The sequence below is a fragment of the Salvia hispanica genome, chromosome 6 (assembly GCF_029641045.1).
Source record: "Salvia hispanica isolate PSC_SH4W2 chromosome 6, Shi_PSC_v1, whole genome shotgun sequence".
Taxonomy (NCBI): Eukaryota; Viridiplantae; Streptophyta; class Magnoliopsida; order Lamiales; family Lamiaceae; genus Salvia; species Salvia hispanica.
This window is the reverse complement of record NC_142697.1, coordinates 11,980,506-11,995,402: the sequence shown is the minus strand read 5'-3', so window position 1 is coordinate 11,995,402 and position 14,897 is coordinate 11,980,506. Positions and strand designations below refer to the sequence as shown.

The 14,897-nt window shown below is 36.5% G+C and overlaps 1 protein-coding gene across 1 annotated transcript; it reads left to right on the top strand.

Moving 5' to 3' along the window:
* The first annotated feature begins 11,570 nt into the window (after positions 1–11,570).
* LOC125204534 (UDP-glycosyltransferase 86A1-like) lies at positions 11,571–13,420 on the top strand. Its single transcript, XM_048103220.2, has 2 exons — positions 11,571–12,102; positions 12,447–13,420. Exons 1-2 carry the CDS (start codon positions 11,601–11,603, stop codon positions 13,334–13,336), a joined length of 1,392 nt encoding a protein of 463 aa, XP_047959177.1. The 5' UTR covers positions 11,571–11,600; the 3' UTR covers positions 13,337–13,420.
* The last annotated feature ends 1,477 nt before the right edge of the window (positions 13,421–14,897 follow it).

Here is a 14,897-nt window from a genome sequence, read left to right as displayed (position 1 = left end):
CAACTAATAAAAGCATATAATGAGCAAGTAACAAATAAAATCAAGTAAATGAAAAGCTAATATGGAGAAAATGTAGAAATCAAGGATCCGATACACAATTCCAAGCTCTTATACAATCTATTTGCCTTACCTTTTAGTGTCTCTAGAGTTATTAAGTCGACCACAATTATAGATTAAACCCCCTCCAGAGGTGAAAAACATGTAGATTAGGTGCTAAGATTGAAGTCCCCTTCTAACCCTAAACCCCTAACTCCCAAAAACACGATGAGATCAAAGACTTCACTCAAAACCTGATAGGAGGGAAAGGCTGTCGATAACAATGAACACAAGACGTGCTCGATAAAAGGCTTTAGAAGTATATTATAGTAGAATTTAGAAGGATATTATAAAATCTGGAATTATAAAAGAGAATGAATTAAATGATGAATGAATTTATATTTAATAATATTGATGACGTGGGAGACGTGAATTAAATGATGAATGAATTTATTGCATGAGTTTTTATGACCAAGTTGTGCCTAGGGTTGAGTTTGAGTTGAATAGTCAAACTTGTTGATGTTATGACGTGGCTATTAAATAGTCAATATTGTTAATAATATTGTGGTGAATTATTTACCTAAGGGGTGAGTGAGATTTAATAGGATCATTATTTAATTATTTGAAATTTTCGATCCCTACTATTATTGGAGAAGGAATTCTATTTTTCTTGGATTTAATTATTGCTTGGGATAATTACCTAAATTAAATCCAAAGTCCGTTTATTCCTTATTTTCCTTCATAAAATTTCGACCCCCATGCCTATTATAAGGAGATTTTTGAAATCTCCTATTTATGGGAGATGAGATTATTTAATTATATTATTTGATCCCTTATTTATTCTCTTCCATGAATAAATATAAATATTCTAGCAAATCTTACCATACCTCAAGGAGATCTTGCCATATCTTGTTTTAGTTAATATTTTAAATTGATTCCTTATGGAGGAATCAATATTGACGCCTATTTCCTATTATTGGTGGGAGAATTATTATTTTTATTCTGCTCCGTGATATCTTTCTTCTCCGTGAATATTTAAATAAATCCTACACATAAATTATAGGCAAAAAAATCGCCTACTCCCTATTCTCCCCATAATTCACGCCACTTTTCCTTTCTACATGCGAGATTTTCTTTATTTTATTTTGCTCTATGATATTTTATTCTACTTCATAAAATACCAAACAAAATCATTGGCTAATTAAATAGCCAAGATTTCGAAAAATATCTCCTATTTCTCTACCCTAATTTACGCCATTTTTCCTTTCTCCTCTACTTCACAATATTTATTTTATTTAATTGTGGAGAATCAAATCTTCCCATATATTCTATTTAATTTCCTAAAGATTTTATTGAACCCTACAGATAGGAGAGGAAAAAAAAACCCTAACCCTAGCACCACAAAATTTTCGCCCCACCCCCATATCACACGCCTCCTTTCTCTTCTCCACTCTCTCTCAATTTTCTTCTACTTTTCTCCAATAATTCTTCATCTTTTGAGAAGAATTAGAGTTTGAGCCTCAAGAATTGTTGAAGAATCAAGTCTCTACTTTGTTTCTACCGTTCGTTTTAGCAAGAAAAGGTACCTATATATTAATCTTTCTTCATCTAACCGATTAATCGGTGTTCTTGAACCCTCATGCATCTAAATTGAGTGAAAGTGGGATAAATGGTATATAGGAAGTGCATGTGCGTGTGCGTGCGTGCGTGCGTGTGTATATGACGTATAAATAACGCTCATGTGTGACATAAGTTGATGATAGATCTAAGATTGTTGAGTGTATAAACTTATAAGATGAACGTGTCTTGGTTTTGAATGATAAATGTAAAACGGATCGGTGGGAAAAAGGGGAAGCGTTGAGACATGCATGATTTAGGAGTTGATGTTGAAACTAATACATGATATGTGCATATGTGATTAAAAGGTGAAACCTTGGTTGCGAAGCCGGATAACAAAAGGGAGAAACGTACTTGAAATCTAAGCAGTCAAGATGGGCTTTATTCTTAAACTCTTTTATGTTGCAAATTTATAAAAGTGGAGAGATAAGGGTGGTTTAAACTGTTATGCCATGCTTGTGATTGCTTTGATGATGTTGTGCGCCTGATGCCTAGTTTGAGAGTTCGCTCCATTGGGCTATAGGGCTATGGATATGTATAAACGAATTTGGGTCTGAGTAGGGCCGCAAACCCTACCAGGCTAGTGTACACGGTGGGATCGGGAGCCGTCCTTGCTAGTCGGTCGGTCTCGTGGGCGAAAAGTGTGGCCACACTTTCGTTGCACTATGAAAATGTTGTGATTGTGGAAATTGATGAGGAAATTGGGGAGTTGTTTGACTGGCCAGTATATGAAAATATTTTTTTGATACTCGATGATATTTATTTTGATAATTGCAAAACTCGAGTCACTATGGTAAGGGTGGCATAATTAATAAAATGTTTTGGCACGAGTCCACTGGGTATTTCAAAATACTCAGCCCTGCATGTGTTTTCCTTATGTGCAGGTTGAGCGGCGACGAGCGGTTGGCGGTGTTGAGCAAATTTAATTAAATAAGATGGATATTTTGAACTTCGAGTGTAGTCGTGTCTTCATACATGGCTTCACTTTCTCTTGGTTGCTTCCGCTGAATTATGAAACTTATTATCATTTGGTTGTTTTGAACTTATTCCTTTTGAATTAGAAGATAGAGACATATTGTGCTTTTGTTAAATTTATGTCAAACCCTTGACTTTTGATCATAGTTTATGGTATCTATTCTTCATTGATTTTCTTTATTAAACCGTTGACTTATTGCTTTGATAGTTCGTTTAATACCTTGGTCAAATCTCTTTAAATGAAACCCTAGCCTATGTTCTTATTGCTTTTAAGTCCGCCTTGGTAGCAGTTGTCGTATTTATTATATCCTAGAAATTCGGGCTGTTACAAGAACTGTAACACAAAGAGAATGATTGATAAAAGAAAGAAAACACTCCTCTCGCGAGGCCACGGATTTTTCCGCCTACGGATTAACTTCGTCCAATATTTGATCTCTCCAAAAGATATCTAAACTGATAAAAGACTCCTTATTTATAGATACTAAGATGCTGAAATAAAGGTAACAAAAATTCGAAATTGAAATGCAAGTTTGACTAAGTGTGCCGCAATCCTCCAGCCCTTGCAACTGATTTACTCAGTCAGCTCTTCCCCCAAAATCTCTGGTTCAGTTGGTTGCTGCGATATCTCCTATACCTAATTAGTTGGCCCAACCACTTCCCTATTTCCACTCCTCCAATCCGTATCAAAACCTCAACTCTCATGACTTCTATTGTATTAAGGTGTGAATTATTCTTATTTCTAGATTAATTATTTCATCTCCCGATTAATCTAATTAATCCTAACCAATCAAGTGGTGATCAAGCAATTGAAAGGAATAAAACCAAAAATAATCAAACAACTAAAAGAGCCAATTAAGAACAAAATCAATTGGATAAAAATTATGAAATTATTGCATCATCGCCAAGAATTGTACAAGAAAAATGTTTAGCTACTCATGTTCTTCATGAAAACCAAGTTTAACACAAATAATTCAATGAAATACATAAAGGACAAATACTAAGAACTCCTACGGAACAATAAGCTTCAATCTTTTAATGTAGAGTCTTCAATCTCCAATTCTCTCTCTCAAATGTGTTCTTGGGGTGTGAGTAGGTGTAGGAGGCGACTGGTAGTGAATGATGAAACCTAGATCCTCTTTTCCTTCTTATTTTTCCGTTTTTGCCTAAAACTGCACAAATTCACTTGTTTTTCACCTGCTCGGGTGACTTAGTGGAAAAAAGACAATTCCCAGGTGAAATTTTCTGGAATTCTCATGCTTTAAGTGTAACACCCCGAGTTTTCGTGAACTAGTTTTCGAGTATAAAAAAAAATTTGGACGAAAAGACGTTTGGAATTAAGGTGCAAGGAAATTTACATTTCAAGGATAAAAGTAAAGGCTATGCTTTTATTAAATAAACGTGTGGAGGAATTTAAATACAAATAGTACATGCTTACTCTTCTACTTTAGGGGCTCCAATGTCTAATATTACATGAAAATGAGAGCACAACTATATCTATCTCTAGCTTAGAAATTTGGGAGATAGCCAAAAGAAGAATTTAATAAGACAATTGCGAGCAAAGATCTCGAAGATTCCTTCTCTTTTCTCCCCCATCTTTCTCGAGAAAATGCTCCTCATAAGGCTCCGAAGATTCCAACCTTGTACCTGCAATGTTAACACCAAAAGGATTATTAGAAATAGGCTTCACAAAGACTCAAGGTTGGAGACTTCCCAAAATAGCAAGTATGACCCAACTTACACCAAAATGGTATACAATTGGATAAACACAGAGAAGAGATAAGCTGGCAGCCCAAAAAATAGGAGCCTTTGCCCCCAAGACTTGCACAATTAAGTAAAGAAATATGATGCCAAGAAAGAGATGGAGTTAGCAGCCAAATATGGGAGTCTTTGTCCCCAAGTTTCCAACACAAGAGGCCTATATAAGCAGCTCCATCACCCTTCCCCTCCCCTCTCCTTTTGACACCACAAATTCACTCAAAATCAAGGAGTGCAACAAGGGAACGGGATGAGCAAGAAGGCGAGGAGAGGCAGCGGCAACACGGAGAGGCAGCCGTAAACCGAGAATCGCCAAAGAGAGGTATTCCATACACACCCTCTCCAATGCATCATGATAGGCAATCATAGATAGTCAAGAACTTAGAACCATAGATGCTCAAGAATCCAATGTGAACTTAGCAATATCAACTGCTATAACCCATACTTTGAACAAGAATACAAATCAACACAGTAGGCCTCATGTGCAAGATTTGACATCAAAGTTTTCCCCAATTAAGCTACTACCCAAGATGGATCCAACATCACACAATAAGCTACACCAAGCCTTCATCTTTGAAACATAGTATTGTAACAAGAAATAAATGAGAGGGAGAACTTAGCTTAGGAGCGAGAGGCTTCCGGGTGACAGGAAAGTGTCGATGCAACCCCGAAAGCTCCCGCGAGGTAGCGGAAGTTGTGCAGCGGCAAAGGGAACCGGTGCTGAGCGACGCGGCGGACGGCGAGTGACGTCGGCGGCGGTGCTGTGAGCTCGCCAAGCGAGAGAGGAACCGGCTGAGGGGAAAGGCGACGCCTTCTCCCTAACCGGGACTTCACCGGATAGAGAAATCAACGGAGAGTGCGACACCAATATATACGTATTTCCATATGAAGATGGGAATGGGCCCATGATTTTCGCCGAGGAAGAGGAATAGAAAGAGAGAAGCTGCCATGCTTTCTCATTTAGGGATTGGAATTTGAGAAGGAAGTGAAATGGGGGAAGTCACATATAGGGGAAGGAGTATAAATTGGGCCTCTATTAATTTAATTAGATTTGGGCCTATCATATTTCAACAAACATATCAAAATACCAAAATATAGAAATGTAGTCATATTCATGTCAAACAAAGATAAAATATAATTAAAATCATCCAAGAAGACTCTCTAAAACCATGCAAAATCCAAGTATGTGAGACTCCCAATGAAAAAACAAACCAAAAGAAAGAGACGTTTAGCAGAAGCGTTAAAGACATGGAATGATGCCGAGTATGAAGATACCACACATCCTTAATACTAAACAAGACATATTTCGTCATTGGCTCTACTCAACACCCACCATGTCTTTCGGAGCTCAACCTGTCCATTTTTTAAAATAATGTGAAGGGCTGAGTGTTTAATATACTTGGTGAACACATGCCAAAATATATTTTTATAAATAAAATTGTCAAGCCATCATTTAGTGACCTTGGGGTTTTAACATTAAAAAAAGAACCAAATTACACTAAAAACATATCATCATAATGTTCGGTTGCATAACCATTTTCCATCCACATCCACCATCACCATACCATATCTGAACATACATGACAAGGAACATGGCCGCGAACCAAGCCATTAGACCGGCCAACTCGAAAGAGATGGCTCCCTGTCCACGAGGTGTACATTAGTCCGAGTAGGGTTTGCGGCCCTACTAGGACCCAAATTCGATTAAAAATACATGGAAAAGTCACTTTAGATAAGTTCCATCAAAACACAAAAACATGGCATGACAAACATACTTCACCTCCTTTTCACCTCTTTATTTAAAAAGAGAGTCTACCTCGTTCACTTATTTCCTCAACTCAATTTTCCGTTTCGGCCTCAAAAGATATGCATAAATCACCATTTTCGAAAGAACGTGATATGCTAAAATTTTGCAAAATAATACTCCCTCCGATCTAGCATAAGCGAGTCACTTTACTTTTTGGGATGTCCCATCATAAGTGAGCCATTTCCATTTTAAGCAAAAAACTTCTCTCTTACTTTATTTTTGGACGCCGTGAAATCTGCAGATCTGATTCTCGACAACACCATGCTTGAACTTGAACCAGAAACCCCATCAGCTATGAATGAATACCAGCTCATTTATGTCGTCGATCCCCTCAACTTCTCCAAGAGTCTCCACTCCTACACCGTCAACAACAGCTTAAGCTCCGACTACACCGACTCCTGTCCAAGCCGCCCAATTCGGTTTCTATGTCACCTTCGGAAGCTTCATCCACACCACCAAGTAAGTGATTGAATAGCTAGCTCATAGCTTTCTCCTCAGTAGCGTCGACTTTGTTTGGATGATCAGACCTGGTATGATCAGCTGCGACGACATCGATGTTTTGCCGGAGGGGTTTGGAGATATGATTGAGAGGAAAGGGTTGGTTGTTTCTTGGTGCAATCAAATGAGTGTTCTCTTTAACCCTACAGTTGGCGGCTTTCTATCGCACTGTGGATGGAATTCGACTCTCGAGAGCATGTGGTGTGGTGTGCCTATGATCTGTTACCCCATAGCATATGATCACACTGTCAATAGGAAACTGGTGATTGAGAAATTGATGTTTGGAGTGAATCTTTGCGATGGGGAATCTCTTGACAGGATGGAAATTGCTAAGAAAATTAAAGGTTTTATGAGTGGGGCTTATTCGGAAAGACTGAGGCAAGAAGCTAGTAAACTCAAAGTTGCGATGGGGAAGGAGTGTTGGAAATTGATGGGTCGTCGGATAAGAATTTTGATCAATTTATGGAGGATTTGAAGGCCATATTCAAATCCATAACATAAGAAAACTAAATGTAAATGGAAGAAAACATAGTAGAAAGAAAAACTAGGAACTCTCAATGGGTAGAAATGATGGTGAGGAGTCTTCTCCTTCAATCTCTTTTATGGGAAACTCCTTAACCTTCAAATCACCTTCAATTTACTCAATTTTTGCTCAATTCGTGTGCGTGGAAGTTGGGGCTCGAAACAAATGAAGTCTCTTTTATACTTGGAGTGAAAATCGGGTAAAAATGGATAGGAGTTATCATCGCTCGGCCGGGTGTTTTGTAAGTGTGAGAACGTTCAGCCGGGCGTTCTCTCGACCTCCCGCTGTTTTGCTCCGAATGCTCGGGCGGGTGTTTTGTCAAATGAAAAACGTTTGACCAGGAGAACTCTCTTGACTGCTCCACCACAGCGCTCGGGCGGGCATTTCTTAGGATGAAAATGCCCAGCCGAGAGAACTTACTCCCCAACTCATTCACTCAGTTTTTTGCTCGTTTAAACATGTTTTCACTTCAAATCTTCTACAAACTCATTAATTCACCTAAATAGTGCATAAATGGATAAAAACTACTACTAAACACCTTAAATAAACAAAATAATGTGTTAATCACCCACAAAAACCATCCTAAACTATTAGTTTATCACTACTATAGAGATATAGTATCGTATGGTTGATCAAATATCTTCAACTAAATGTTTTGTTCTCGTTTAAAGCATTAATAAAATTGCAGTTGTTTAATTTTTCAAGTGGTATAGACTATATTTAAGTATAGATATTTGGTACCTCTAATAAATCAATAAACTCAATATACATAGGTGTTTAGTTTATTTGATAAGATAGGAATGAGGTATAAATAAGATACATTATAATTTTTATTAAAGAAATGATAATAGGTTGGACCGCTTATACGTACAACTTAAAGTGTGCTTGATTTGCAATATTATGATTATAATGCTATGTTAATATTCCTTCTATTCCATTAAAAATGAAACATATTTTTTTTGAGATGGGATTTTGTGGTGTTGTTTTGTGAGTTAATGAGCAGCGAATAAAGTAAGGGAGATGAAAAAAAAATAGAGATGATGTTGTTCCCATTTTAAGAAATATTTCATTTTTAATAGGACAACCAAAAAAAAAACTTTCATTTTTAATGAGACAAAGGAGTACATGTTTATTAAGGACTTATAACTACATTTATTTCGTAACACTTAATTAAAACTGTAACTACGAATATTCAATCAGTCAGCTAGTTTTTACTACATTTATGTCAAATCCTAATACAACACCTAGAAAATACATGTCATAATAGAAGTCATTTATTAACACTTCTATAAAGCAACATAGACTCTTACTAAAGGAATGGGAACATTAAAAAATAAGGACACTTTTCTTTTTCGTCCGTCCTATTAAAATAATTATTTTTTATTTATTGAAAGTTCTCCTAAGTCAGTACTCATATACATCAATTTATTTATAACTTGTACCATTATAACCCACCGTTAAATACTACTCCTTTCGTCCCAAGGAAGATAACCCCTTCCTTGAGCGGCATGGGGTTTTATATAAATTAATTTTGTGAGTTGAGTGAAGAGAATAAAATAAGAGAAAGAATAAGATAGTATAAAGATATTCTATTTTTAGTAAAAGGTCTTCTTGGTTGAGACAAACCCAAAAGGAAAGTGAGTCATTTTCGATTGGACAGAGGGACTAATAATAATATGGGTCTCACTATCTACAAACACTATTTTAGCTACTCTTCTCATTATATCTCTTACTTTACCAACTATGCATTAATTCCCATGTCATCTCAAACTATTCCTATTTTTATGGGAGGGAGTAAGACTTTAAAGCATAGTTACTTTAGGATGCTTAAGCTTTGATCATTTTTGTCATGGCCGCCTTAGCGAAGGATAACAAGCTTGGTTGTTCGCAACTAACGGAGGATATAAGAAGCAAGGAAATAAGGAAAACTATTTTGTACTAGGACATAACTTTTGAAAAAAAATAAATAACTTGAATAAAATCAGAGTGTCATCTCAGCAAGTACACAAATTCGAAAGAAATAGTATCTCCACAACACATGAACTCAAAGGGAATACCGTAGTAGCGAAAGCGTTCAAGAGCGAATGACATAATGTATAGAGGCATGATGAATCCAAGCACTATAGTATCGAAGAACATTTGCCTCAAATAAACACCGCCCATCGTCATCACCGCTCAAGCTGAACATTTTTAAACATATGCAGGGCTAAATACTTGATATACTCTATGCACATATGCCGAAATATGCTATTCATAAAAGAAGGTTTCGTCAAGCCATCAGTGAGTGAGCTTGGGGTTATATCTTAAAAGGCCCGAGTACACTGAAACATTTCATAAAGCATAACCATTCGACTAATCTTTAAGTTCATCTAGATACTACCATATCTAAACATTTATGAAACAGAACATCATGTAGGCAAAGTCGAGTATCATATCGGCATAGCCGAGATCACATCGGCCATAACCGAGCATCATAGATGTTAAAGTCGAGCATCATATCAGTAAAGCCGATCAATCTATAGCATCATATTGGCAAAGTCGAGCGGTTCATAAGCACCCCTTAAAGCAACGCATGGTATCACATTACATTATACATAACATCATTTCTCATAAATCATACTTGCACATAAATCATTATACGTAATATCCTTTTCACATGAAAACAAACTTGCACATAAATCATTCTTTGGAAGAAAGCCTACAATAATATGTTAAAAAAAAGCCCACACGTAACATCATTTTCAATATAAAACATGCTTGAAACATAATTCGCAAAGCCACGTAAGTACGTAGGTTAAAAAATCCACCTCATTTACTTGATTTCCTTAACTTGACTTTCTCACACCGACCTTAACTCGCATGAACAGTCTTTTTTTTAAAACAATACTCCCTCCGTCCCATTAAATATGCAATATTTGGGAATTGGCACGAGTTTTTATGTAGTGTTGTTTTATAAGTTAATGAAGAGAGAGTAAAGTAAGAGAAATGAAAAAGTAGAGATAGAAATGTTTCTACTTTAGAAACGTTTCAATTTAATGGGACAAACTAAAAAAGAAAACGTTTCTTTTCTAATAGGACAGATAGATTATAATATATGAATGTACATGACTCAAAAATCCTTGGACTTAAAAAGAATGCAAGCATCATAATCAATTTCTTTTAACTTTTGATTTTTCCCGGCCACCCATGCGTTTCGGGCGTCCCCAAAATCCTACCCCTTCGCCCATTTTTTATTTCTAGAAAAAGAATTGCAAATTACTCCCTCCGTCTCCAATAATTATCACTCTTATTGTGAACACGGGTTTTAAGAAATGTAAAGAAAAGATGGTTGAAAAATTTAGTTGAATGTGTAACCCACTTTTTTGTATTGGTGTGTTAATAAAATGCGAATAGAGTGAATTAGTGGAATATGAGACCTACTAATTATTTATGATAAAAATGAAGTGTGACAATTATTGTGGGACGAACCAAAATGGAAAAGAGTTACAATTATTGTGGGACGGAGGGAGTAATTAAAACAGAGTATTAATTAAGTGTGTTATCTATTTCATAAATTACTTTCTTTTGTTTAATTATTCCGGGTAAGGAATAATTCCATGAAAAAAATTCCTAAGATCCCATGTCTTTTAATGTATAAGCAAATTTAACAAAATAACTAATTAACAGAAATTTAAATAAAAATGTAGTAAAAATTTAAAATTATACAATATTTAATTAAATCATGCCACGTTTTATTGGTATCAGTAACCAATCAAAAAAGTGCACCGCTTTCCCAGAAGTTGTGATGGACAATAAATGACGATAAGAGCTGCTTGAGTCGCCAATGTTGATTTCAGTTTTAACTTTTAGGTATACAAAGCGTGTATCCTTTCATGTTTGATTGACAAGTCTTGGAAAAGTCGAAACACTATATGAAGTCATGCATATTTGTGTATCCTTTTCATGGGATTAAAAGTATAAAATAATGCAACCAATAAAGGGATTAAATAAAGTGAAATACTCTCTCTGTCCCATTAGAAATGCAACATTTTCCTTTTTGGATTGTCCCATTAAAAATGAAACGTTTTCTAAAATGGAAACATCACTCTCTCTACTTTTCCCTCTCTTTTACTTTACTCTTTCTTCATTAACTCACAAAACAACACTTGCATAAAATTTTGTGCCGGAAACCAAATGTTTCATATTTATTGGGACGGAGGGAGGGAGTAATTTGAAAGGCATGTTGATTCTACTTTTTTTTCCGTGGCTGCCAAGCTTGTCTTGACTAATCTATGGAATAATTCTCAATAAAACAAAATGTGATGAGACCCCAATTGCCAACGAATCATTTTCCAAATGCATATATACACACATCACTATTGCATTCACCACTTCAAACATTGATCAAATATGAGGCCAAGAAGGGGTCATGCAATCATGGTCGCATTTCCATTCCAAGGCCACATAACTCCTTACATGAATCTAGCCATGAAACTCGCTTCAAAGGGCATCCTCGTCACCTTCGTCCACCTCGAATTCATACACCACAAACTTCTATCATCTCTCTCCGAACCCGACCCCTTCCCCCTGGCTCAGAAGTCTGGTCTCGACATCCGTTACACAACCATCAGTGATGGTTTTCCAATGGATCATAACCGAGACGACGACCAGTACTGGGAGTTCATGTTGCTAAATTTTTGGATTCGAGTCGATGAATTCGTTGGCAAGCTAATACGGTCGGATCCAGATTTGGTCCCATTTCTGGTTACTGACACTTTGTTTACATGGCAAACTGCAGTAGCCGAAAAGCACAACCTCTTGAGGGTATCGTTCTGGACCGAGCCAGCTTTGGTGTTTTCTTTAACTTACCACGCTCAACTTCTACGAGAAAATGGCCATTATCCTTGCAAAGGTATATATTTCTTCTTTGGGATATGATCAGTTGATAACTATCTTAAATTGATAACTGACAACTATGTCAGTAACCTATGTCATGACATAGATAACTATCTTAAATTGATAACTGACAACTATGTCAGTAACCTATGTCATGAATGTCAACACAAACACATTTCTATGTCAACTAAAGGTAGTTGACATGTAAATACAGATGTCAACCGAAGACATACAAATTTCATCGTGTTGACATCCATAAAGTAGGTTACTGACATAGTTGTCGGTTATTAATTTAAGGTAGTTGTCAACCTAACAGGACCTTTCTTATTAAGATACACTAACTTGTGTTTTTATTACCAGACCATGTCGAGGAGGAGATAAACTACGTAGAAGGAGTTAAGTCAATGAACACGAAGGATTTGATGCCGTATCTCAAGGAATACCGCAGTAGAACCCTAGTGCACAAGGTGCAGATGAAAGCATTTGATGAAGTGAAGAAGGCTGATTTCATCTTGCACAACACAGTTTATGAGCTGGAATCTGATACATTATCTGCTCTTAACAAAATCCAGCCGAACTACGCAGTTGGTCCAATAAGCTTCTCAAGAAATCTACCTCCTTCTGTCACCAGGACCTTATGGTCTGAATCAGACTGCTCTGTTTGGCTCCAGTCCAAGCCCCCTGGCTCGGTTCTGTACGTCTCGTTCGGAAGCTCACTTCAGGACAGCAAGCAGATTGTTGGAGAAATCGCTTATGGACTTCTCCTCAGCAAAGTGAGTTTTGTTTGGGTGGTTCGGGAGGATGCTGATCTACCAAGTGGCTTCAGGGACGAGATCGCGGAAAGGGGTCTGGTTGTGCCGTGGTGCAATCAGATTAAGGTTCTTTCAGATCCAGCTGTTGGGGGTTTTTTTACGCACTGTGGGTGGAACTCAGTGCTGGAGAGCATGTGGTGCGGTGTTCCAATGATTTGTCATCCATTGGATTATGATCAACCGACAAATCGGAAATTGGTGGTCGATGACTGGAAGGTCGGGATCAATCTTTGCGAAGGTGGATGTGTTGAGAGGGAAGAAGTTTGCGAGAAGATGAATCGGTTCATGAATGGAGGTGTTTCGGAGAGACTGAGGAAGGAGATGAAAACAGTGAGGGCGAAACTGCATGATGCATTGGAAAATGATGGATCATCTGAGGCTAATTTTGAGCAATTTGTGAAGGATTTGAATGCCAAATTAGCTTCCAATGCAGAGTGATGTTTCAATCTTTAAAAGAAAACTTTTGCTCTGTTTAAAGAAGAATAATTTGTTTCCATTAAATTGAACATTAATTTGTATGTACATTATTTTTCCCTCTAAATCTGTTATAGAAGCAGTTCCCATTGAATTGAACAAAAAATTAGTTAAGCATTTATCACTGGAAATTAACAAGAAATGACAATACAGAATACAGTATTGAATGTTGATTATTCTTGTCAACTTAATGCACTATCAGCAATAGTTATTCTTTCTTGGCAAATACTGGTGAAATAAAAGAAATTGAGATTACATATTTATGAATGATAAAATAACTAATCGTATAAAATGTTCAACTAATTTTGGTTTTCGAATAAAATTTGGAGTTTTTCTTCACTTTCTAGATCAATTAGAAACAGCTTACCTTCTCTTAAACAGAATCTCTGTCCTGGATTGCAAGCAAGGAGAGCTAGACCATCTCTCAGGAAAGGTGAAAGGTCAGCTAATCGCAAGCGCGATTATTGTTCATCGAAATGTAATGTTAGTTAAGCTGCTAAAAATTTTGTTACAAACAGAAATTTTTTAGCAGATTAACAACATTTGAGAACAACAATAAAATTTTCTGCTAGTAGCCAAGCACTAATATTAACTTACTTCCAACATCAACAACTAGAGGTCTCACTGGATCACATAGACAACACTCCACTCTACCAAAATGGGATATGCCTGCAAATAACAATGATTATAAAAGAGTCAAACATAAGCAAGGACCAGAGTTAGATTCCAGATCATGGATAAAATAATGGAAAACCACACTAAATTTTCTAGATGGAGGCACAAGTTTGAATAAGATAAATTCACAGTGAAGGGGGAATCTGTTTTACACATCAAAATTTACAAAATGCCATATCATCACATATCTTTTGAACACCTTTTTCGTTAGAGCTTTCAAAACTCTGTGTCTCGTTATAAAAGGCATGACATGAACTTCTCGTAAATAGCATGATTTCTATCATACATCAAAATGTATGAACCCTGAAACATGCTTTACTGGAAAAACTTCAAGTTGAAGCATGGATGACAGGAAATGTGCAGCACAAAGAAAACATTCAATTGATAAAAGAGGACTCAAGATGTAATGCCAAAACTACCACACCTGCAATAGATTTTGTCGACGGACTTCCTTCCACATTGAACTTAGGATTTGTAAAGTGTACAGTGCATAATAAGCAATTAACAGCCAGTGACATGCATATTCAAACAAAGAAAAAAGCGTTACACAAAACCGTTGGATTAAATCGCAGCAGAAAAACAGCACGAGTCTAAGTCTAAGTAGTGTTGATAGAAAATATGGAAAGCAGTTTATAATTTGTTTCGCTGAAGAGAATAACGGCATTTTGTCTCCTATTGCCTATTGGTCTTTTGCTTCTTCATGTTAGATGTTGCTTGAATGCTTTTAAAGAGAGCACTTTAAGCTAATCTTAGTTGGACTTGCTACTTCTTTTTCTAAGGTTGATTGTCTTAATATTTTCACATCTTTTGTGGATCCTTCCTGCTCATATGCACATTTTCCATGAGAATG

Bases quoted from the DNA above. Each gene is read 5' to 3' on its own strand.
- LOC125204534 (XM_048103220.2), top strand. From the start codon at position 11,601: ATGAGGCCAAGAAGGGGTCATGCAATCATGGTCGCATTTCCATTCCAA. The intron at 12,103-12,446 runs GTATATATTTCT...TTTTATTACCAG, and splicing joins TGGCCATTATCCTTGCAAAG to ACCATGTCGAGGAGGAGATA.